The 24,168-nt window shown below is 37.3% G+C and overlaps 1 protein-coding gene across 7 annotated transcripts in view; it reads right to left on the reverse strand.

The window, feature by feature from the left end:
- DAAM1 (dishevelled associated activator of morphogenesis 1) overlaps positions 1-24,168 on the reverse strand; it is a 195,181-nt gene that overhangs the window by 4,378 nt on the left and 166,635 nt on the right. For 6 of the 7 annotated variants that reach the window (XM_039319566.1, XM_039319568.1, XM_039319563.1 and 3 more), the window contains 9 exons: positions 22,526-22,555; positions 20,217-20,320; positions 14,613-14,697; positions 12,665-12,771; positions 11,848-11,936; positions 10,666-10,834; positions 7,535-7,642; positions 7,010-7,070; positions 3,548-3,679 (listed from right to left, as the gene is read on the reverse strand). In XM_039319566.1, coding sequence (XP_039175500.1) covers positions 3,548-3,679; positions 7,010-7,070; positions 7,535-7,642; positions 10,666-10,834; positions 11,848-11,936; positions 12,665-12,771; positions 14,613-14,697; positions 20,217-20,320; positions 22,526-22,555 — 885 coding nt within the window. The remainder of the gene's footprint in view (positions 1-3,547; positions 3,680-7,009; positions 7,071-7,534; positions 7,643-10,665; positions 10,835-11,847; positions 11,937-12,664; positions 12,772-14,612; positions 14,698-20,216; positions 20,321-22,525; positions 22,556-24,168) is intronic. The other variant, XM_039319567.1, reaches the window with a different exon arrangement.

Genomic DNA, 24,168 nt, shown 5'->3' on the forward strand with positions numbered 1-24,168 from the left:
CAGTAATAAAGAAATACCAAATATATATGTTGAGTATGAATAATGAAGGACATCTGCTTTCAAAGGCTTGTTATTTTAGAAACAAAATGCTGAATTAAAGAGAAGTAACTTTGAGCAAGCAAAATTTAGACAGGACTTCCACTGGGCAGTTAGCATCAAGGGCTTCATTCAATTGTTCCATGCAACTGGTGAATGGGATAAAGCTAATGCTCTGAATCGTTTTACTGAGGAAAAGCTGAAGGTCAGAAAGAGGATGCGATATGAATCTTTGGATGTTTATTGCCTGTCAGAATACCAGAATAACAGAGTTGGAAGGAACCTTGGATGTCTTCTAGCCCAACTCTCTGCTCAAGCAGCAAACCCTATACCACTTCAGACAAATGGTTGTCCAATCTCTTCTTAAAAACCTCCAGTGTTGACTTCCAGTTAGGCATTGTGGTGTGACAGGTGCAGGAAGATGGGGCTCTGTCTTCCACATTTGGTTTCACCCCGCTGGGGACACTAAAAGGGGTCGAAGGTCGCCCCACAGAGGTGACGAAAAAGGAGAGGCAGCGGCCCTTTTGTTTGATCTGAGGAAGCATCCAAAGCAGCAGGAAAAAGACTGGCTATATTCATGTGGCCAGTTGAAGAAAATAAGCATTAACGAGCAACTTTTGAGCAACGTGGATGGAACTGGGTGAGACTTTATCCTCTCTTTATGACTTTAAGACTTTTTCCTGGGAAAAACCGCCCAAAGCAAAGAATCCCTCCCCATGAGAGAGAAAAGGGAATTTCCACCCCATTCTCTCAGGAAAAGAAAAGTGGTGAAATAATTGCTTGGGGGAAAACAGAGAAAATTACAAGATTAATTTGGAATCAATACAGATATATAGCTTTGAAATTTGGGGACTAAAAGTGCTTTTGAGACTTTTTTAGAAAAAAGACTTGAAAAGCTTGCAATATAAGTTTGGATTTAAAAAGCTGGAAGACGGCATCAACGACATCTAGTGGTGAAGCACGGTGCTACAATCTATTATGCTTAAAAGAAACTTGGCTTGAAGCCCAGACTCAGATAAGACTTTTGTTGTCTTTGGAAACTTTCACTTTTGAAGACTGCAGCTGGGAAAAGGGGAAAAAAACCCTCTTGGGCTGCTTATCTATCTGGCAGAGACGATAAACTATTTTGAAACTGACCTGCCTGGATCATGAATACAAATACTAACTGACTTTTAGAGCTGTGTTGTTGAGCTATTTCCCTGTAGAAGAAATATGCATTACTGATTGAGATGATGGAATATTTTGGATTATAAACCTTTGATTGATGAACAACTTTTAATTGCTTTTTTTTCTCTGGACAGAAAGGGTATGTTTTTCATTGGACAGAAAAACTTGAATTTTGCTTATATTTGTTTAGAGGAGGCTTAAGGACGGACTGAAGGCTGGCTTGATAATTTGGAGTTCAAATTACAATTGACTGAAACTTTTAAAATCCCTAAATAGATTGGACTATAAAGACCACATACAAAAACAAAATGGATGTTCCATACTTAGCCTTAAATGGTAAAAAACACATCCCTAACACTTGTCTTCAAAGCCCCCAGCTTGACATACCAACAAGAAAATGTTGATGAATCTCAGAAATAAATTCTTTCTATGTTGAAATCAATACAAGAGACAATTGCTTTAGCTCATAATGAGACTAAAAATAATGCAAAGGAGATAAAACAACAATTTTCTAATCTAAAACTACACATTCAGAAAATAATTACAAAGAAGAAACTAGTAACCCAGAAAATAGAAGGAAAATTAGAGGAAGTGGATCCAAAGATGGAGGACCTAAAGGAAGGAAGCACAGACAGACTCAGGCAAATGAAGAATTAGAAGATGTAGCGATAATACCGGAAATGGAAAGGATATCTTACTTGTTAAGATCTCAGAACACATTTGAGGATAAGGAAGAAGAGCTGATCGAACAGAAGATAAAGCTATTAGGGGAACTGTGGAAAATTGGAGAAGGAGGGAGGCTGTTTAATGAATATAAATGGGTTGAGCGTTCTTCCAAAAATATTTTAATCAAATTGTCTTTCTTATTCCAAACAATATACACAAAAATAGAGGAAGAACTACTTGATGATTCAAATGCATTGACTTGGAAAGTTAGTTTGCAAAGGAAGAAAGCTAGAGTAAGACTGAAAAAATAGAGATTTTGACCCATTAGATGGGATATTTTATTAAATATATGTCTGAACACAGCTAAGAGAATAGATAATTGTTAGAAATAAAAGTATTATTATAACTAGAAAGATAGGATCTGCAACAAATATTATATTTTGGTATGAGAAGGGAAATATGAAAATGTTAAGAGGGTCTGAATAAGGGAAGCTTTCGGTTACCCAAATATAATTTATTATGAGAAAATTATAAGCGATAGAGACACTTTGAACATTGATGGGAAATCAAAATTTTATAAAAGTGGGAAAAACAGGATATTGATTGAATAAATGGATTTTAAGTGCAAATGCAATTGAGATATGTTTTGGTTAGAAAAGATATTTTAAACTGACACTACTGATATTATGTATAATATTATAAAAATTTGATAGATGTTGATATTCAATTGTATATGTATTAACAGCAATAAGAAATGTATTTGCCTAGTGTGGAAAAATGTATACCACCGGAAGAAGAGAGGAAGCACTGAATGGTGTAGTATTGGATCTAGATTAAGGAAGTTAATATATACCACTGAATTACTAATGGACCCAGACAACACACTGTTTGTTAAGTACTTGCGAAAATAGAAAATTAATAAAATATTTATATATATATAAAAAAATCTGGAGGTAAGTTATTGATTGACAGCTTCTTCTCTTTCTCTCTCTTACCAACCATATTCTTTAACTGACTTGTCTGCAATTAGAACTTGGTTCTGATGGACAAAATGTAGAGGGACTCCTTGCAGAGTTCCTTAATTCGAATGCATCTTCATGCATTAGCAACTACTGAGCCATAGAGATGGAGAATTCTAATAAACAGACTCATGGGATAGGCAAAATCTAAGACCCTAATGGTATAGTTATGGCCCTTCTAAAATTATTTAATTTTATAATTTAATATGACAGAAAAAGATTAAATCCATGAGAAGTAGGTACTTTAATTGCAGCTTCTGGGTTGGCTTTACCCATCTTTGCCACCCTTATGTCCAAAATGTCCCTCATTTGAAAAAAATTTGTAAAGCCTGGTCTATACCAAGAGGAGCTTTGGGAGAGAAAGGTCCCAGACCCAAGATGTGGCTTCAGACCATTCATATCTTCTCAACTTCAGTTAAACTGATTATATAAAAGAGAAATACATTGAACAATGATCAAAATTCAAGGCATGGCATCAAAAAAGAACCCATAAAGTTCTGGATTAGCTGAGATCTATAATAAGGATGTACAAAGTTTGGATCTGAAGGAGATGAGAGAGTGCTTTGGATCCAGTGTGAGTATCATCTCTGTATCTATCAGTTGCAGTCTGTATCAGATCAGATGCTACATACTTCTAACCTGTAATAATTATTTCTTACCAGTTCTTTGGCTTCTGCCAGAAGATCTTCCACGTCTGAGAAGCTGAAGCTGGCCAAAGTGATGAATTGGCTAACCACAGAAACAAACTTGTCCTCTGGATTGGAAGGCTGCAATTTTTGGTATTCCAGTTCCTTTAGAGAAACAATTTCATGTTACTTTGGACAGAAGTAATCATAATCCCAGATAATGATTGAAATTTAGAAATCCCAAAACAGCTCATGTCCAAGACCCCCAATGTACACTCCACGAGAATTATTTCTGATGATGTAATATGAAAAATGCATAAATACTGCACTCATGTGGGAAACAGGCTGTTCAGTTGGGTTAGCCAGCCAAATAAATTATCCGTCTTCCCAGTAGCTTTTAGTTGAACAAATCCCGGCTGACATTAACTATGGATAAGATTGGCCGAATACTGTGATTCTGGATAAGTGTTAAGGAACTGAATGCAAGGAGCTATGGAAGGAGAACTCTCCAGTTCTTCATTTTTGTTAAGCATATTTCATCTTTCATTTGTCTGTTAAATAAAAAGCAACAAAGCAGGAAATATACAACATATCTAACACATCTTCTTTCTCCTTTTCCCCCACAATTGCAACCCTGTGAGATATGTTGGCCTGAAAGTAACTTTGGCAGTCCAAAGTCACCCAGCAGGCTTTTATGGCTAAGGCGGGACTTGAAGTCACAATATCCTGATTTCTAGCCTGATGCCTTAACCATAGACCAAACTGGCCAAGCATTTCCTTTACAAGCAGTTTAAATTATAGCACAAAGGTCAACTATCAGATTGACTCTATAAAAATAAACCTGGCTAATAAAAAGCTCTCTGAGAAATCATGTCATAATGAGACCCCTTTCAAAGGGAGATATTCCATAGAACCGATGCCACTATGAAGAAGCCTCTGATAAGACATGTATAAGAAAGGCAATGTTATTTTGAGAAGAATGACAGCATCTTCTGCCTTGGAATTCCTTATTTACCAATGTGTTAGTGCCTTTGTGCAGCTGGATATTCATTCTGCTATAAATACAACCATCTATGTATCTCCTATGCAAGCAGAGGGATAAGAGCTTCAAAATGTATTGTCTCATGATCAGGCTCGCACTGCAAGTGGGGACCGATCTAAACTCTTATCAGGAAATAAAGTCAAAGCCTAAACTGTCCATCAGTTGAGCCAATCAGAGGGTCAAAGGTCCGTATAACATAATCTTTATAGTACATTAATGATCATCAAGTTTAATGAATCATCATGTTTAATGAATGTCAACGGGCCAATTCTTCCAAAAATACTTTAACTAAATTGCTTTTCTTGGCTCAAATAATATATACAAAAATAGAGGAAGAATTATTTGACAATCCAAATGCATTGACTTGGAAAGTTAGCTGGCAAAGGAAGAAAGCTAGAGTAAGATTAAACGAAACAGAAGCTTTGACTTGTTAGATGGGATGTTACATTATCAATTAGATGTTTGAATATGGTTAAGAATAGATTGCTAGAAATAGAAGTATTATTATAACTAGATAGATAAGATTTGTAATCAGAATATCATATCTTGGTATGAAAAGGGAAATAAGAACAAGAATTTTGAATAGGGGAAACTTTTGGTTACCCAAATATAACTTGTTTTGAAATTATAAATGATTGGGATATTTTGAACATGGACGGGGAATTAAAATTGTAAAAAGCGAAAATAGGATATAGACTGAATGCATGGATAGACTAAATGGATATTGAATGCAAATGCAATTAAGATATGTTTTGGTTAGAAAAGATATTTTAAACTGATATTATTGACACTTTTAGAAAAATATAATAAATGTTGACAGACAATTTTATATTTACTTACATTAGTAAGAAGTGTATTTGCTTAGTGTGGAAAAATGTTTTTTACTAGAAGGGAATTAGAATTGAAAAAAGCAAAAATAGGATATAGACTGAATAAATGGATATTGAATGCAAACGCAATTGAGATGTGCTTTGGATAAAAGATATTGTAAATTGATATTATTGACACCTTTAGAAAAATATAACAAATGTTGATAGGCAATTGTATATTTACTTACAACAATAAGAATTGTATTTGCTTAGTGTGGAAAAATGTCTATTACCAGAAGAAGACAGGATGTACTGAAGGGTGTAATACTGGATTAAGTTTGAAGAAGCATACATGTACCACAGAATTACTAATGGACTCAGTCATCACGTTTAATTAGGCATTTGATTGTAAAAATAGATAATTAATAAAATATTTATAAAAAATGATCATCATTATTCTGTGAACTTGTTTTTCCAAATGAAATTTTGGCTTTTCTATTTCATTCATGAGTCCATCATTCAGTGATATGCTAATAAATGTATAATAAAAGCCATCTCTGCAAAGTCCATTGCCCAATGTTGCTAGCTGCCAAACCGCTGACTGGTATGCTAGGTATTGCAGTTCAGCTTTGCTCTCAACCGGAACTCATAACATTCTTGAAAATTTAACAATTGGTTCTAGCATGTTGGTATGAGCAGCCTCCAGCACATTGGACCATCATTCTAAAGGCAGTCTCCTATGAGTTTTTCAAACAATATCATTCAAGTATTTTTTTAAGAACACCTCCTCCCTTTTAAAAGCTCTTAGGGTTCAATCCTTGAAGACAAATTCTGCTTCTAATCATGTACTGTATGCCATGCAATCTTCTCCTTGTATAGCAGCCATCCAAATATTTCAGGCACTGCCTGTGTCCATCAAAGGATTGCCTATCTCAGCATACATCTTCATGTGTGCCTTATATATGATCCATTCCATGCTATTGAAAGTTCTGGTGTCCTGATGCTGTTAGACCTTCAAATAACCCTTACTATCGCCTCATGAGTCATATTAACTCATTCTTATTTTTGCAAACATTTATGGTAACATAAAACTGACCTCAGCCTGCTGATCTGAACTCAATTCCCTTCAGCCCAATTTTTGGAGGCAATTTGCCTAATCCACCATTTACACACTACCCCTTTGCAAAATGTCCAAATGTTTCTGAGATGGGGGCGGTATATATGTGTTAAGGACATATTGGAACAAATGTTTGTAGTTGGCTTTGCTGATTAAGGTTGATTGAAAGCAGCTGTAGACCTCACTGCCACATGGGCTTCCAAACATTTCAAAACTATCTCTGTGCTGTCAGAACTATCAAGGCCAAACGTTTGTTTTTTTTTAAAAAAAACCAAAACACTTGTGATGAAAGCAAGTAAGCAAAAAAGCTACTGAGGTCATTAACAGAGCTATAAAACTGTAATAATAAGTAACAAGACCTGGGACAGGAAAAAGAAACCAATTCTCTTAGACAAGGGATAAAAACTGCTTCACCTGTTTCTCCCCCTCCCTCCAAGAATGAATGCTAACACATGCTCAGATACCCACACACATGGCCTGTCTTGAAATAAAAGTAGGGAACCTTTAAAAGGATAAGCAACACTTACTGTCTCCACTGCCCTGAGCCCACTCCTCAAGTTGCCAATTTCCTTCTCCAGTTCAGTCATACTGCCAGAAATAAAGGAAAGACATTAAATTTTCAAGCTGTTCCTACCGTAGCAACATTTTATAATGTAGCTCTGACACCATCTGTACTGACTTTTATTTGACTGGAGAGGAAAAAAAGACTCTTATTTTTAGATTAGTATCTTATCTGTAGCAATTTAGCATTGGCACATGTTGATGAAGACAGCCTTGAGGCTAAAACTGGCACTACCGATTTACCAATGTAAAATAGAAACTCTCTTTCTGAAAGCAAAAGTACTCCGAAAGGTTGGGACAATTTCTACTCTGCAATTTTTTATGTATTCTAAAACCAGTCCCAGCAGCCCTTCCATGAATTGACCCAAATGTGAAAAACACATATTTTTTTTTGCTATTTACTCTTCTTGAATCTGAGAACATTTTTTTGCTATACCTAAGTTCATACAAAGAAATTAACAGTAATACCAGTTTCCTAAGTGCAGACTTACTTTACTTTGGCAGATCTAGGGACATCTTTTAATTCTTCATGTAGACTGAATACTTTGGGATATTTTTTTTCTATGATTGTGATGAGATAGTGCAGCAAGGTAATGTTCCTGTGATAAAGACAGACGACAAATAATAGCATGAACACTACTTTTCAACAAAGAGAAAGTAAGTGACATTTAATTCACCCCAAAGAAAATAGCTATACCTTTCCAGAGTTCAGGTGAAGATTTCAATACGTGATAACACACAATGATCAACCAGGTCCATTTTGGACTACAAAATACTTGCTTCTCAATAGTTTGCATCTGAGATATGCTACCTGTGTCAGAGGGCAGCACATAGTTGTTAAGAATAGTAACTACTGATAGCTCTGTCCTCCATGAATTTTTCTAATTCTGTTTTAAAACTAATAAGACTGGTGGCCAGTGCTACATTCAGTGGCAAGAGAATTTGACTACATCAAATTTTACAGACATTTAAAATGTGGGTTCAAACATCATATTTAGAAGTATTTATGCTTCAGCTCTTTCCAAGCAAAAAGCTGCCTTCCTCACATAATTCTTTGCCTCTCATGAATGCTAAAAACATCTCCATCCATATTGTATTAGGGTTGTCATCTAGCTGCCTTCGTTAAGCTTCTTCAATCCCTATTGGGGAGGGAGGAACAGGAAGATCTACTGCCTGGTCACTATAGTATCTGAAGAACTTGATTTCTTATGCCATGGTGAAGGGGGAAATTTTACTGTTATCTGAGGTTCATTCTGGTTTGTGGACAAGACAATGCTATCCAGCATAAAACTGTCCTTTCTGGATCTTCTGTGTGGCTGAGTGTGCGTGCCAGAACTAAGAGGTTGTTAGTACTTCTTTGGGGGAGGGAGTATTCTAGCTGCTTTAAAGGAGATCCTGTGCTCCCCCTTCTGAGGAGACTTTTTTTTTAAAAAAATCCAACTTTATGAGATAATAATAATAATCTTTTCCCCAATCTTCTCCTTTTTGGAGAAAATTCTTGTCAAGGCAATGCAGCTTCAGCTGCAGTGTACTCTAGAAGAAACAGATTATCCAGATTCTTTTAAGACACAGTGCAGGGATATGCATAGAACTGAAACAGAATTGGCCACTCTGGTGGATGAACTAAGGATCTTATCAACTATTGTTCCTGACTAATTGTCTCATGGCATTTGACTCTCTGGAGTCCTCGGTGCTCTCTGCAAACTGCATTCCCTACTATCACTGATGATGTTGCCTAGTTTCGTAATGAAACTTCTACAAGAAAACCATCAAGCTCAGAGAGCAGCAAGGACTCCACAGTTCAACCTGAGCTACAAATATTCTATCAGTATTTGACCCTATTGACCATGATATTCTCCTAGACCAACTGTGCATGTTGGGGATAAGAGGCATTATTGTTCTACAGTAGTTACATTCTAAAGTAGTAACAGTAGAACTGAAGGAAATTTAACTCTATTCTCTGTGGATCTTGTGTTTCTACTGTTAACATCTAATATGAGATCACTGGAAGATGTCATCCATAGGATGAAGTGTTATCAATATACTAAATGTACCACTCTGTAATTTCTCATCCTAGACAGAGCTGGAAATATGGAACATTTGACCAGAAGCTTGGAAGCTAAGATGGTCTGGATCTTGTTCTATCCATTCTGATTATTATGCTGGACTACATGGTAATCTCCTTGAAAGATGAGGTCTGTAACCAAGTGTCCTCCAGGATTAACAGTTACTGCTGAAAGAGTAAAAGAAAACTGTGGCCAGGACACCTTCATCTGATTTTGGTTGATATGCCAGTAGTGACCTTACATGGAGCAAGAAGACATAACGGTAGTAACCTATGCTCCCATTACTACTAGGATAGCCTACCATAACTTGTTTTACATGAGTCTCTCTTTTAAGACTCTTGGACACTAAAATTGGTGCAGAATGCAAGAGGTTGCATTATAGTGACTGAGAGTAGTTATAGCCATATAACATGTGACAAGATTAGGCTGCTTTTCCCAGAATATTTGAGCAGTCGAACTCCCCCCTTTAAAACAACGAGATATTTATATCAAATAACTGACCCCAAAATCTGAAAGGCATTAACCTTAGCGTGTTTTGTTGCAACACTGTTCCCATAGCAGTTTTGGCTGGCCGACACAAAAAAATACATATGAGCTGAGACAGTGCCCCTGTGGACAAGGAGCCATTGAAACTATAGCTCGTTTTGCTATACTGCATATTATATAAGGATTCAGGGACTCAATTCATAACACCTTACTTAATAAAATATCTGGGAAATACCTATCTTTTTTATGTGCAACTACCATTATCAGATCAGTATGAAGTAGTTTCTATGAATGTGGTCAAATTCTGCTGTGCAGTATGTAAAATTAGGTCAACTTTAACTGTTAATCCACCATCAATCACAATGTATTGTTCTGTCTTTTATTATTCTTTTTTTACTATTGTTATTGTTTTAGTTGATTAATTGAACACATGTATTGCGGGAACTGTACTGGCTTCCATCAGGCCTAGATACATCATAATTAAAAATGTTTTAACTTTTCAAGCCCAAATGGTTTCATTCCTAGGAATGTGCAGGATTAATTCCTGACTCATTTGTTTGTCTTGGTTGGGGATATTAAGGATTTCTGACTGACAACAAAGATGATTTGCAGGGGCTCAGAAATAGTGCTTTTCTGTGTTGTGATTCATAGAATCACTTCCTTCTTGAATGAAGTCAGACTGATGTTCCACATCTTGAAATCAGACAGTTTAGGTAGTCTTTTGAGAAGCTGCATAGATGGAGTTGTTCTTCACGGCTTCCAAAATGTGATGTTCCTCAGTGAGATTTGGTGCTGTTGTATATTTGTACTTTGTTTTCCTAAATTTTACTATGTTTGGTTTTTATTATTGTAAAATACCAGGAGTCACGGAGTCATACAACTGATGGATGGAAAGATAGATGGAAAGAATGGCCTTTGGCCCAGCAATAATTGGACAAGAACGGCATAAACCACATGCTTCTATATAATGTAAGGGGGTTATTGTTATTTTTATTGCTCCCCAAAAGGAACCTAATCTCCTAACACCCCCTTCCCCCCCAGAAAATGAGCACATGCTTAAAGCTGCTTACTTGTCAATGCTGGATTTGGTATCTGCAATCTTGTTCAGGCTAGAAATTTTAAAGCCATAAGCATTCCCTCTCTGGCCCTTGTTCATGTAGTTGCCGAAAGCCAAAACCACTTCCAGCAGCTGCTTCAGACTTTTGCTCTGGAATACTTGGATGGAAGCAGTTTGAATTGCTAGAAGGGGCAAATAGAAGAAGATCTGGTCAGACTATACGATGGTGACTAGATAGCACTAATATGTGTTTAATGGAATGATTTACAAAGCAGCTGGAATTTCACAAACAGAAAGGAAGTTACCCAAGAAATGATCACAGAGTTGACAAGAAAGGGAAAAAAATAACAACTAAAAAAAAATGAAAATTACAAATGTCATTCAAATAACTCCTTATAAAACAACCAAGTTAAAAAAGAAGGTGAAAAGAGTTAGGTTTGCTAATAAAAATGACCATTAAAAAAATGCACTTTGACTAGTCTGTGTGATAATTTTGACACGTGTGTTTTAGATCCTAGAACAGAATAACATAGTTGGAAAGTACCTTGGAGGCCTTCTAGTCCGGTGCTTTTTCAACCTTTGGTACGCATACCACTGGTGGTACTTCGATACCTGGCAGGTGGTACATGTACGACAGGTTGAAAAGTACTGTTAAAAAAAGTGTTTAAATATAGCTTAGTTCTAGGTTGCTTCTCTCTTTGACTAGTTTCCATCCGTTGCTTCTTGTCCTGCCTTCTGGGGCTTTGGAGAATAGATTGACTGTCTTCCTTGCGGCAGCCCCTGATATATTGGAACACTGCTATCCTGTCACCCTAGTCTTTCTTTTCATTACACTAGATATACACAGTTCCTATTCTATGAACAATTCATAGAACATCTCAACTACTTGGTGTTCTCCTCACCAGTGGCATTTATCCTTTAATAATTCATCAAATTAAAATATTTATGATTTAAAGTCATAGTCTATTTTCACTAGCATGATATTCCATCCACATCCCTTGTCACCATTGTTTTCTTCAAAATTTAAAACAAAATTTAAAATACTTTCCTTGTTTCAAATATTTATTTCAAATATAATAGGAAGGTCCCTTGCACTTTGATTCAGTTCAAAAGAAGTTGGCTTCCTTGAGTGTTTTCATTTTAAGTTTCATCAAACTGTGACTCACAAAACAATTACCCTGAGCCCATATTTTACCTTCAACTTTTGGTTTAACTTCAGCAACTCTCTCAGCAAACTTCTTCTTAAAATATAAGGACTGCAGTCTTTGCTGGTAATGATTTATCCTACACGAAAAAGGAATAAATAGTAAAAGAGCTATGTTTTTCAAGGTTAGTAAAAGTTGGAAGAAAAATGACATGTCTCAGGTTAATCTGCACAGTTGCCTTCTGGAAAGTCAGAGCAATAATCTGCAGAGATTATCATCAACTACTTATTCGGTGACTTTCAAGCTCCATAAAATCTGATGTCCTTCAATTCAACTTACAGTTCCTAAAATAACATGGTCAAAACTTGGAATGCAACTTGAAGCTATAAGATTAGAGAAGGTGGTCCTGTACTTTGTATTCCCACTGCATACGGCAAAGGCAAAAGTGGTTTACAAATCAACATGATTCCAAAAGAAAATACATTGAAATTAAACTAACAATGGAAAATCTTTAGCCTCTAACTTCTTTAAAGAGCTCTATTTCCCATAGCTTCCTGTGGCCCTTTTCTCAAATCCTTAATACAAGTGAGGCATGCCTTTCCATATCGTTCATTTTCTGTATTTATCTCTTTCCTCCCTCACAGTAATAATTACATCAACCAAATCAATCTCATTATACTAGAATACCAATTTCGGCAGTATGAAAAGCCCAGGTTGTAATTTTGTAGTTCAGATTCTTCTTCAACACTTCAACACTATGTGGCTAGGAAAACAGATCTCCTTTCTACACATTCCCCTGGTTATTGAGTCCCTGTTTTTGTTGCAGACAGCAACAATGGTAGAAGGGAAAGCAGCTGGCAAAATCACCTGCTCATTTCAAAGAGAAATCTGTCAGCTTTGGCCATCCGATCCAACTCGTGCTTGTGTTCTTCCAGAAGATCGATGTCAGCTTTTTCAGGAACAAATTTTAAAAGCTAAAAAAGAAAAATGGGTATTTTAGATGAACAATCTTCTCTCAGGAATTCAATTCTTTACAGCACAAGAAAAAGTGTAGCTATGTAGGCTTCAAGATTTTCTACTGAGGAGGTGGGTAAGAAAAAATTTTTTAGTGGAGAATTCTCATTGGTGACCTGGGAACATAGATGGATGAGCTTGCAATGTATGGAGTTGTTAAGATACCCGTTCCACTTTTAAGAATAATTGGGGACAGCACTATGTATACGTGTATGTGTATGTATATCTATCTCAAATTTCTTAATTGCCCATCTCCCTCACAGAGGGACCCTAGGCGGAGTTATTACCAACAATACAGATAGTTCTCGACTTATGACCACAATAGAGCCCAGAATTGTGGACGTAAGTCATTGCAGTCATTAAAGCCCAAGTGTAACTCTCATCCTTTAAATGGATGTTACCTCTTGACTCATGTAGTCCTCAGCCTACTCAGTCTTTCTGCATAGCTTATGGTGCTCAAATGAACCCTAATCACTGGATCCAATTGCCCGCCTGGTTAGCCATTAGCTGGCTGGGAGGGAGGGAGACAGCCAGACAGGCATGTAAGATTATTAAACAGGTCACTATGTGACCTGACTCGATTTTACAATGTTCATTAAGTGAGTTACCATGGTTGTTAAGCATGGTCATTAAGCAAATCATTTTTTGCCATTTTCTGCTGCTGTAATTACCATGGTATGCTGTGACCAGTTGTATATGTGAGCCAGTAGCCAATCATCTAAAATGTGATCAAGTGAGTATTTTGAGTGGGAATGATGGGGGGGGGGTTCCATCATGAAGAGTCCCATTGCTATTTTCCTGGATACAAATAATCTTACATGCCTGCCTGGCTGTCTCCCTCCCTCCCAGCCAGCTAATGGCTAAACAGGCGGGCAACTGGATTCAGTGATTAGGGTTCATTTGAGCACCATAAGCTATGTAGAAAGGCTGAGTAGGCTGAGGACTACATGAGTCAAGAGGTGACATCCATTTAAAGGATGAGAGTTACACTTGGGCTTGAATTATTTATTTATCCATCTATCTAATTCAGGGGTGTCAGACTGCTGTGGGCCAGATGCATCATAGCAAAACTGCGCCCATTCCATTGCTGGCAATGGCAAAAAAGTTGCGATACGTCGCGACACGTCAAGTGACGTTGCAAGTTTGACACCCTTGATCTAATTTATATAGCCACCCATCTCACAAAGCAACTGATTCTGGGCAATGTACAACAAAACTGAAAGGATGTCTTAAAATATTACGTTGAAATAGATCAAGTTCCCATCTTTCCTTGTCATAAAGCCAGTGAAATTTCAATACAGAGATTTCATTTCAGGCAGATCAGGTTGGTCACCTGCTAAGGTGGGGTGATTTTTCTTCACCCAGTTTGACTATTCAGCTGGGATAGAACTTATCAGCCGTAACTCTGCCTATAGCAATCTATGAATATGGTGTGTGTGTGTGTGTGTGTGTGTGTGATGGAGGATCATTCACAGATAGTATCAAAGGAGACTTCTTTCCTACACTTTCTAATTTTTCTTCAAAAGACATGCTTCTTGAAAGCTGCTAAATAACACAACAAGGTTAAGGTGGAGCTCTTTTGAGTCTATTTCTCACATTTTTTACTTTCTTAAGGCTGAGCAACCATTTAACATCTCCTCATTCCTTCATTAGCTCACAGCTAAATTATTCTACTTGCTTAGATCAGGAGGAAAAAAAACCCCAACGGCCCTGGTAGAGTGGCAGCAGAGATGCCGGATGGTGAATTCTGATCTTGCATTTTTAATATTTCTGTCAAGAACTGAACACCTTCTGTACTCACCTGTTCAAGCATATCCTTTGGCAGGTCCTCCTGTTCATCCATTGTTAAAATTGCACGTTTAATTTCATCATTTGATAATTTAAGCCTGGAAAGGCAATACAACAGAACGTTGTTACATAAGCATGTTAGTCGGTCAGGAAAGTACTCAACTCAATAAAAACAGTAACATAAAAAGTTGACTATTAGAGACTACAAAGGTATTAACATCATAAGTTACTCATAAACTATGGGTTGTTATAGGGCTGGGTTAGCTATGTATCTCTTCTCACGCATTCACTCACATGAGAAATTGCCTTCAGGACAAACCAATGTAAACAGACTAATTTTAAATCAACAGGAGGGGCATGTCTTGAGTCAATTCAAGTTTGGAGCTCTTGAAACATCTGAAGCCCTTCATCTGAGCTTCTTGAAAATCACAGCCTAAAACAGAGGTCTTCAAATTTGGCCCTTTTATGACTTGTGGACTTCAACTCCAAGAATTCCTCAGCCAGGCATGCTGGCTGAGGAATTCTGGGAGTTGAAGTCCACAAGTCACAAAAGGGCCAAATTTGAAGACCCCTGGCCTAAAAGACTGATCAATGGGATAACAGAATATCAGAGTTAGAAGGGGCCTTTGAGGTCTTCTAGTCCAACCCCCTGCTCATATCATTTCAGACAAATTGCTGTCCAATCTCTTTTTAAAAACCTCTGGAGGCAAGTAGAAACAAATAAGCAAAAAACAACAGCAGGAATTCAAAACAAGTGGTGGAAAGATAAGATTTCTAATATGTTGCCCAGGAAAGAGGCTGGAAGGCAATGAAGTTGAACCAGCTCTCCATTTTCTACTTTCTTTTGAACTGACTACGAAAGGTTGGTAAGGAATTTATAAGCAGAATGACTTATATTATAACCTCAGCTCCCATTTCATCCAGAATATAATATCAAACACTAAAATTGAAGTATCAGTTGGAGAAACATGGAATGTACTAAATACATGTGCACTAGACTTTTTGAGAGTCCAGGTGACTTTTTTTCTGAAAGAGTACAGCTGACTTTTAAAAGAAACTTGTGTTCCTCTCCTTAATCATTTTATTATTTTTGTTATTCATTATACATCCCAACTTTATTTTATAGAATTCCAGTCAGGGTACATAATTCTCCCTCCTCCTATTTCACCTAGAACAACAATCTTGTGAAGTGGGTTGGGATGAGGGAAAACAACTAAACCAAAGTCACCTAGCTGGGAGGACTAGCACTTACAGTCTTCTGACTTTTGGTCTAGCACTTTAATCAAATATTATATTATATATAAACTTCATATTTAATTATTTTCATCACGCATGAATACTTTGTTTCGCACAGGTTTTTATGAATTTTGCTTGGTGCTTTTCTCTGTACCTGTACATAACAACAGGTGATTTGTGCAATTTAAAAATTACAAATGTCCCATTGGAAGAAGAAAGAGAAGGATGTTTCTTTAAGCAGGTAAGGCTCTTAAATCAGGGACTGGAGAATGAGAAGAGACTGGACAACCACTTGTCTGAAATAGCATAGGGTCTCCTGCTTGAGCAGGGGTTTGAATTAGAAAATCTCCAAGGTCCCTTCCAACTCTGTTATTCTGTTAAGAAACCAGCTTCACAAAGTTTATTTCTACATAAGACCAATTTACAAACAGCATGTACAAAATGCCTCACTCATGAATATGTTCTCACATCCTATTTACTACTGTTTCCAACTGTGACTCAACTCGGAACTCTTCTGGGAGAGATGTCTTGATCCAGAGTGAGGCGTTAGTGGACAGAGTTAGTGGACCGCTTGTAACTGGAAGATCCATAATCTCGCTTCAGAGATTTAGCAAGGTTAGAAGTGGTTAATCCTTTGATACAGTTTCTCTGTACCTTTAGCCTAACTGGCTTTTTTCTCTACTGTGCTAACAGTGAGCACAGCAAGAGGTGTTTCTTAATTGCTGTAGAGTTTCATCTCAACTGATGTAACTGGGGGGTTTGCCAGTGGTATCCTTAAAACACAACCATTTTATCCCCTCTTTTAGATTATTTCTGATGGGGATCAGTGCAGGGGGACTTTTATTTATACCTCTCATTCTTAGGTATTAATGCTAATATGAACAGAAATTACAAGTATCTAAGTTACAATGAAGTGTAACTTCTAACACACCATGATTAGCGAGCACATTCTTAATTTAGTGAATTAAATAATTCTCTGGTTATTTTGCCTGGGTTTTTTTTATTTATCTTGCAGCAGATCTTGGAATGTCTGTCTGTCTGTCTATCTCAATTTTGTAAAATTTGCTCCATTTCTAAATGTTACCTTTATGTTGCTTTTAATTGGATTGATTTTCCTTTTTGGTTAGTTAATAAATAAGCATTAACAAACTTATCGTGATCTATGTGTATGTGTGACAGAGTGAAGAGCGGAAACTTGGAGTCTGCCCTTGGCAGTGAAATGAATAATGAATTAGGGAAATGAATATTTTGCAAGAGGTTCTGTATTTCTCTCCAAGGAGTGGACTCTGGAGCCTGCCTGCTCTATGGACTTGCAAAGAATCATTGCTGTGTCAGCAAGACTGTCTTGGGGTTTTTATGTATGGGAGGTGTTTGGTCCTCATACTCTAGGCCTGGAAAAACAAAGATACACAAACCCTGCATGAAGATGCCCCTTGAGAACATTTATAGGAGGGGATGGGGAGGGAGATAGGAAAATCTCTTTTTTGACAATGCGGGGGGGGGAGGGAGGAGGCCAGCAAAAGCAGTAGGCCCGTCTAGAAAATTACAGTAATTATCTTTGTTGGCAGCTGCTGCTAAGCACAGACTATCTGAGATGGAAGATAGTTACAGCACTGGCTGTCACAAGGATTTAAATGATGAAACTTGTTGATGGGATGCAACAACTTGCAAGAGATGTTGAAGGGGTATGCTTAACTTTGATGAGACAAACAGATAGACTCATGAGGGTTAAATAGAAGGGAGGTACATAATTTTAACAGGTTCAGAATACACTTTTGGGGTGGGAAATGTTTTGCAACCAGAGACAAGCCAGTGCAGAAAGACTTTTGACAGATATATAAAAGGAAAGTATTATTTTCCTAGGTAGTAACTTATTAAGAAACTGGATAAATCTGTGTTGCAGAGCAACTTTAAAAACTGATCAGCTATTTAGAATCTGGAAAGAATTATATCTGGAAGAAAGGGAAAGCACCAGGTGCTGACTAGTTATGCTTCAATATGAAAAGCATTTGCCTGTGCCAGGAAAAAGGCTTAGGTGTAGCCAGTGGTGTGCTGATAAAGGCATAACAACTGGGTCTACTGCCACTGCTGCATTGCATGGATAGCTACCAAACAGCTGAGGGAGGGAGGACTAGGCATCTTGTCTCAGCTGGGAATTCTAGGATATTTAACCATCAGCTCTCCTGAGATGGCTCCAGCACATCATATTTGGGCATGGCAAATGTACACACTCTGACTTTTGAATACCCTTTTCAGTGACGACGCTGTTGTCTTTAACATTATGGAAAGCAGTACTCTCATCACCTGAGAAGAGGGAGAGAGAGGAAAAGTGAATCCAGGAAGTTTCATGCGTGTATGAAGAATGTCAAAATCATAGGATGCTCCATTTCCAGGAGGAAGCCGGAATGGGAAAATGGCTTGGAGAGAATTTCTAATCAGAGAGTTGGGTGGGAGATGGCCTGAAAACTGAATTAAATGAAGCACAGGCATTTTGAGCATCTTCTGAGAAAGCATCCGGGGAAACAATTAATACTGCCACTCTGAAATGGATTTATCTGAGATGCAAGGCCTGGAATCTAAGCTGCCCAAGTTCAGGGATGTTATTTTAGATTCTGGAATAGTGGAAGCACATGAAACAAACGAAGATTTGAAAACTGGATCTTAAACACACTGAAATTAAGGAAGATGCAATTAATTAAAAAGTGTTGCTAAGCCTGACCACCAGCATTTCCATTAGAAAAACAGTGCTGGATCACACTACCTTTATCTAATCCAGCATCATGTTTCTCTCAGTGGCCAAAGAGATCCCTTCGGGAAGTTTATAAATCAAGGTGATAGCACTCACAGCTGGTATTCAGAGTATGCTGCCAATGATCCTCAATAGGACTTACAAAGTCAGCGAAGGATGAGAGCTAACATGAGCACATCTAACTCAGGTGCAAAGAACAATGTCTAGGTTCATTCGATACAGTTTAAGAATCAACCCCAAAATGCAAAACCATATATGGACATATTACATTCATAAGAAAGAGGTGGGAGGGTGGAAAACCAAAAATATTTCCTAGTCCGAGAAGAAATCTAATATGACCTCACTGTCCAACTATTTTTCCCAGAGCTAGAGATCAAGGCAGAAAGAGATAAAATATCTAGCAAGGCTGAACTTTTCAGAGATGCATGCCAACAATATCTGGTTTGCTTTATAAATGTGCAGAATAAATAAAGAGCTGGCCTGATGATCATGTGTAAAATCTTTCCTTAATTCAACAGTGCAAGAAGAAAAACAGTTACAGTGTATTTCAACTGTAATTGTCTAGATATTTCACATGGTCCTCTCAGATGAAAATATGTAGAATTGGCTTATTCACAATATATGAATCTCAAACTCAGATTTATTCTCATAGCCTCTGGCAGGTAGGCTAGCCTGGAAGAAACACAATGGCATTAGCGTCGCCCTCTCCACATCATCCCCACTGCGGAATTATTTGAATTCCTGGTGATCTCCTCTGCTACATTTGAAAACATGCAGGTCAACACATTTTTAACAGGCAGAGAGAGAGAAAATTTATGCACAGTGATGGTGGCTAGAATAGTGAATTCCAATTAAACTCTAATTTGGCTGCCTTCATTCTGGGTGCTGCCTTGTTCTGGATTGTGCATTGAATCAATTCTGGGTGCAAGGATGGCAATCACTACTTAAAGTAACTGAAGCATTTAAACACATGGATACTGAGAACACAATTATATATTGGAGGATTACTGGGGTAGGTAGAAGACAAAACTTACACAGTGGTCATTCAAACATACATTGTTGCTGCCCTTTCTGTAATTCAGAAGCACCAGTTTTTGAATTGGGCGGTACCATATAGATAATTATAACTGAAGTCTAAAGATCTGTGCAGCAGCCCAAATTACATCTCTTTGGCTATTGTCTGCAATTTTTTTTATGTTTAAAAAACCTGAATTTGCAATTGTACAGACTCTCCTCAATACATGTTGTTTTTTTCTATATACAGTACAATCTTCTTTTTAGGGATAAAGCTGTTCCAAAGTATACTTTTTTGAGCCACTTTTTGAGCAGACTGCAACGGATGCCAGAAAACCTCTCTTCTTGCAGCCACAGTGGAGTTCCTTTCTGGGTTGACTCCACTTTAGACCCTCTAGTAATCTATTTCTTTTCATTTCCTATTTGTGGCCACTGGGAGTTGCAACCACCATGACTCTAATCTAATCTTGCTACAGGCAAAAATATATAATGTATAGAACGCCGTCTGTCTCTATAAAAGAAAATGAGCACCAAAGAGGCCTGGCCATCAAAGAGGCTTACATAGAAAGGCTCAGGAAGACTTGTTCCTACAAAAGAAGGGAAATGCATTAGTGATACCTTGAGAGCAGAATATTGCAGTTCTGAGCCCTTCGACCATCTATTACTGAAAGCTCCTTGACTTTATGCCTGGAACTCAGTGTGTCATCAAGGGAGTCTTCTTTCTACAAAAGGCATGAAAAGAATCCATTAATAAGTAGATGCGCATTGATATTCTAAAATGCCAATATCCCAAATGTCAATCAAGAAGCTTTACTAAGGCTGCTGATTAAACTGTAATGGAAACACAATAATCTATTTCATAAATTGAAAGGTTATCCAGAAGAAAAAAAAACAAGCAAATGTTTACAAGCGAATAAATATTTATCCAGATGGAAAGATTTAAGAATCCACAAACAAATGACAGGGAGGAACATAGATAGTCTTTTCCTGGATATGTTATGACATTTTATTTAGAGTTGGTTGCTATCAGATGAGATACTGCAAAGGAAACTTTTCATGATGCTTTAAATGGAACAGCCCTTGTCAAATGGCATAATATCTTCCTCAGATGCAAAAGATTCCAAGTTTAGCCTCTAATATTTCCATCTGAGATATGTAATAATCTGAGATGTGTAACAGCCTGGGTGTGACAGATTTTAGCCTGTCAAGGCAGGTATTACTGGGATGGACAAAAAAGTTATTCCAATTCCAGATAAAGCTTTTTTACCTTCAACATTGAACAAAGAGGTGGAAAGTTATCTGCCAATCAGATTTTTGATCCATCCAGTCCTGTATTGTCCTTTCTGATTGGCAGGAACTCTCCAAAATTTTCAACAAGAATCTTTCCAAGTTTGGATGCAAAGCAGATATTCTATGGATCTGCTCTTCAACAATTGTAACTTAAGAAAAGGTGGTAGGACCATGATTCAGTTACCGGGGGGGGGAGGGTAACACGGGGTAAATTCAAATCCAAGAATGGACAAGCATAGATGGATTTATTGGAATAGCAGTCTTTTCAAATTTCATGCCCAATCAAACCCAGCCAGAATGTCATTCAAGGTTGATACAGATGAAATCAAGTATATCTGAGGATTCTGGAGAAAAGCTGGTTCAACATAACTAAACAATTGTTTGATTGCAGCCACAGAAGGAATTTGGAATACTCATCCAAATCTTGTTGAAAATCTGAGATAACACAATCCAAATTTCAAGTTGGTTCAGTCCACATATATACATACAGTAATATACCATATATGCCGGCGTACAAGGCGACCCGGCGTATAAGATGACCCCCGTCTTTGTCGCCGAGCCGCATTCCTAGAACATCATCTTATACGCCGGAAACTACCAGTATTTCTGGCGTATAAGACGACTTGGCGTATAAGACGACCCCCGTCTTTGGCGCTGATTTTAGTGCTTGTGGAAGTGGCCTTATACACCGGCATATACGGTATATTTGGTAATGACACAGCAGTAGTTTGTCATTATCTCTTCCAAGATGTTTCTTCTTTAGTCTAGCCCAGTATTTTTCAAACCTAGCAACTTTAAGATGTATGGATTTCAATTCTCATAATTCCCCAATCTGAACTATGGTAATTGATGTCCATACAACTTAAAAGTTGCAAAATGTGAAAGACACTGAGTTAACCTATTTGCATAGTCCTAAAATTTTATAGAGATGTCTCTATGAACTGTCACTGTAGACCCTGCTTAGCTTGAAAGGGTCAGACAGATGCTGCCATCAACTGAGAAACATACACATGAACGTGCGCATACCCATATATACACATGCATAAGCACACAGAGATAAATATTTATGCATAAAGTACTCTTTGATAGACCCCAGTACTTTATGATAATTACCTTATATCCATTGGCTATATACCTGAATATTCACAAAGTCTTTCAAAATTAAATTAATTCCATTTCCTACTGACCACCTCAACCTTTCCTGAATGAACCGGAGATTCCCATCTAATAAAGCACTGGTCAATTAGAAAAGCAAATAAACAGTTGGCAAAAAAAAGATAAGAATAAGTAAAGAATAAATCATACATACCCAAGAACAGTTTAGACTGATTCTAAACTTTCACAGTATTGTAAGAGTTGAATGACACATAAAACTTTAGTACTTTTATATCTCTGCTATAAATGATTTTATTTTTTTAAAAATGGGCTTTTAGTTTTTCCATATACATTAACATTGTCACTAATTGTAAACCACTAAATGATTTGTGAAAAAATTCTAAACACTAAAATAAATCCTACTAAACCCAGACCGCTTAAGCTTTTTAAAAACAACAAAAATGCATTTAATTATTCAGGTGACCATATCAGCATAAACCACTTGCTCATCCAGCTAAAGATTTGGGCAGAAGCAAACTTACCTGTCTGGAGTTATTGTTCACAAAGAAGTCCTATAGCCAGAGCAGAAGCATGGGGATAGGCAGGAAAAAAGTGTGCAGTTCAGTGGACACACACACACAAAAAAGAACAACCACAAAACAAAAACAGAGAAAAGAGTCAAAGTACAGTTGGGAAGGATATATGTTGTGCAGTTTGCATACAGGAAACTAAACAATCTCCACAGCATTTTGGATATTTCAGCAATGAGCATTATAATGCAACCCAAGAAGCATGGTACAACAGAGGTTAGTGAAGAAATACAACAAAAGAGAGTCAGAGGCAAGCAACAGGCATTAGTTTTAGATGCAATTTCATTCATCAGTCATGCACATTTCAACTGAAGGGGCTGTCAGGGTGGCAACCACATTAATGAGTGATTCAGTAAGTGTTGTCTCCTATACACCAATTTACACAATGCTCTTTTGAAGCCAACATTTCAGAATCTTAAGAAGTTCCGGCCAGATATTGATTCTTAACCTACATGAGGCTGCTGCTCTTTCTCTTCCCATATATGAATGTTTGTATATGAGCATTTCAGCAATAGCATTAATAGAGTGGAGAACCACCAGAGAGGATCAGCATGATTGTAGCTTGGATTCAAAAGAACTACCCATTAGCTCAGTGCAATCTTGGATGAAAACAAGTGCTTTTGAAATGATGGCATTGTAAGCCATTGAGAGTGACATTGGACAATGAAATGGGCAGCATATGCATTTAATAACTAAAATAAATAAAAAACCAAAAAACCTTTGCATGGAATTATCAGTACCGGGAATGTCTAAATAGTGACTATGATAGGTTTCATATGCATTACAATAATCACTGGAATGAAATCAGAACCATAAATTAACAAGCGTCTTTGACTATAGCAGGCTTAGGAGGATTAAAACTGATAAAGATTGGAAAAGTAGCAGAGTGAGCACTGAAGATTATTAACAAGCCCATTTTTCCAAACTTTGTTGATAAAGACTGAATTGAATCCATGCACAATATTATTAATAATGACAGCTTTGCCAAATAAGTCTTATGGACAACACATTTCTAAAAGCAAAGTGTTGAATATCCAACAACTGAAAAGGGAACATAATGCCTGAAAGCATTTTGAATAGCTAAATATAAACATTTTAATGATCTGTGAAAAAGATGTTTAATGTTCCTCTTCTCATCAGGCACCTGGAGAGATAGAGCAGATATGCTCTCTGGTTAGAACTAGGGCTGGCAAACAATCACATTTTATGGCCTTATTTTCTGCATTATCCACACAATACTTTAATTCTCATTCTGGCAGACTGGATAATGTGACTCAACCTCTCTAGGCTGCACTGATGCTCTACCTGTTTAATCCATAACAGCAATTACAAATAGGGTGACTGGGGGAGCGTATGTGCTTGCCAGACCCTGAACACAATGTATAATTGAAAATTGAATCAGATCATTTGGTCTGGGCATCCATTACATGTAAGGATGTTCGTTGCTTCTGGTGAGCAGATGGTGATGGCAAGTGGATATATATATTGTGTCTCTGGGGAAGTGAGAAGGAGTGGGTTTGTAATGTAATGTATGCGTTTATGTAGGTATATACAGTGGGGCAAAAAAGTATTTAGTCAGCCACCAATTGTGCAAG

The sequence above is a fragment of the Crotalus tigris genome, unplaced genomic scaffold, assembly GCF_016545835.1.
Source record: "Crotalus tigris isolate CLP2741 ecotype Arizona unplaced genomic scaffold, ASM1654583v1 scf7180000023598.3388751, whole genome shotgun sequence".
Taxonomy (NCBI): Eukaryota; Metazoa; Chordata; class Lepidosauria; order Squamata; family Viperidae; genus Crotalus; species Crotalus tigris.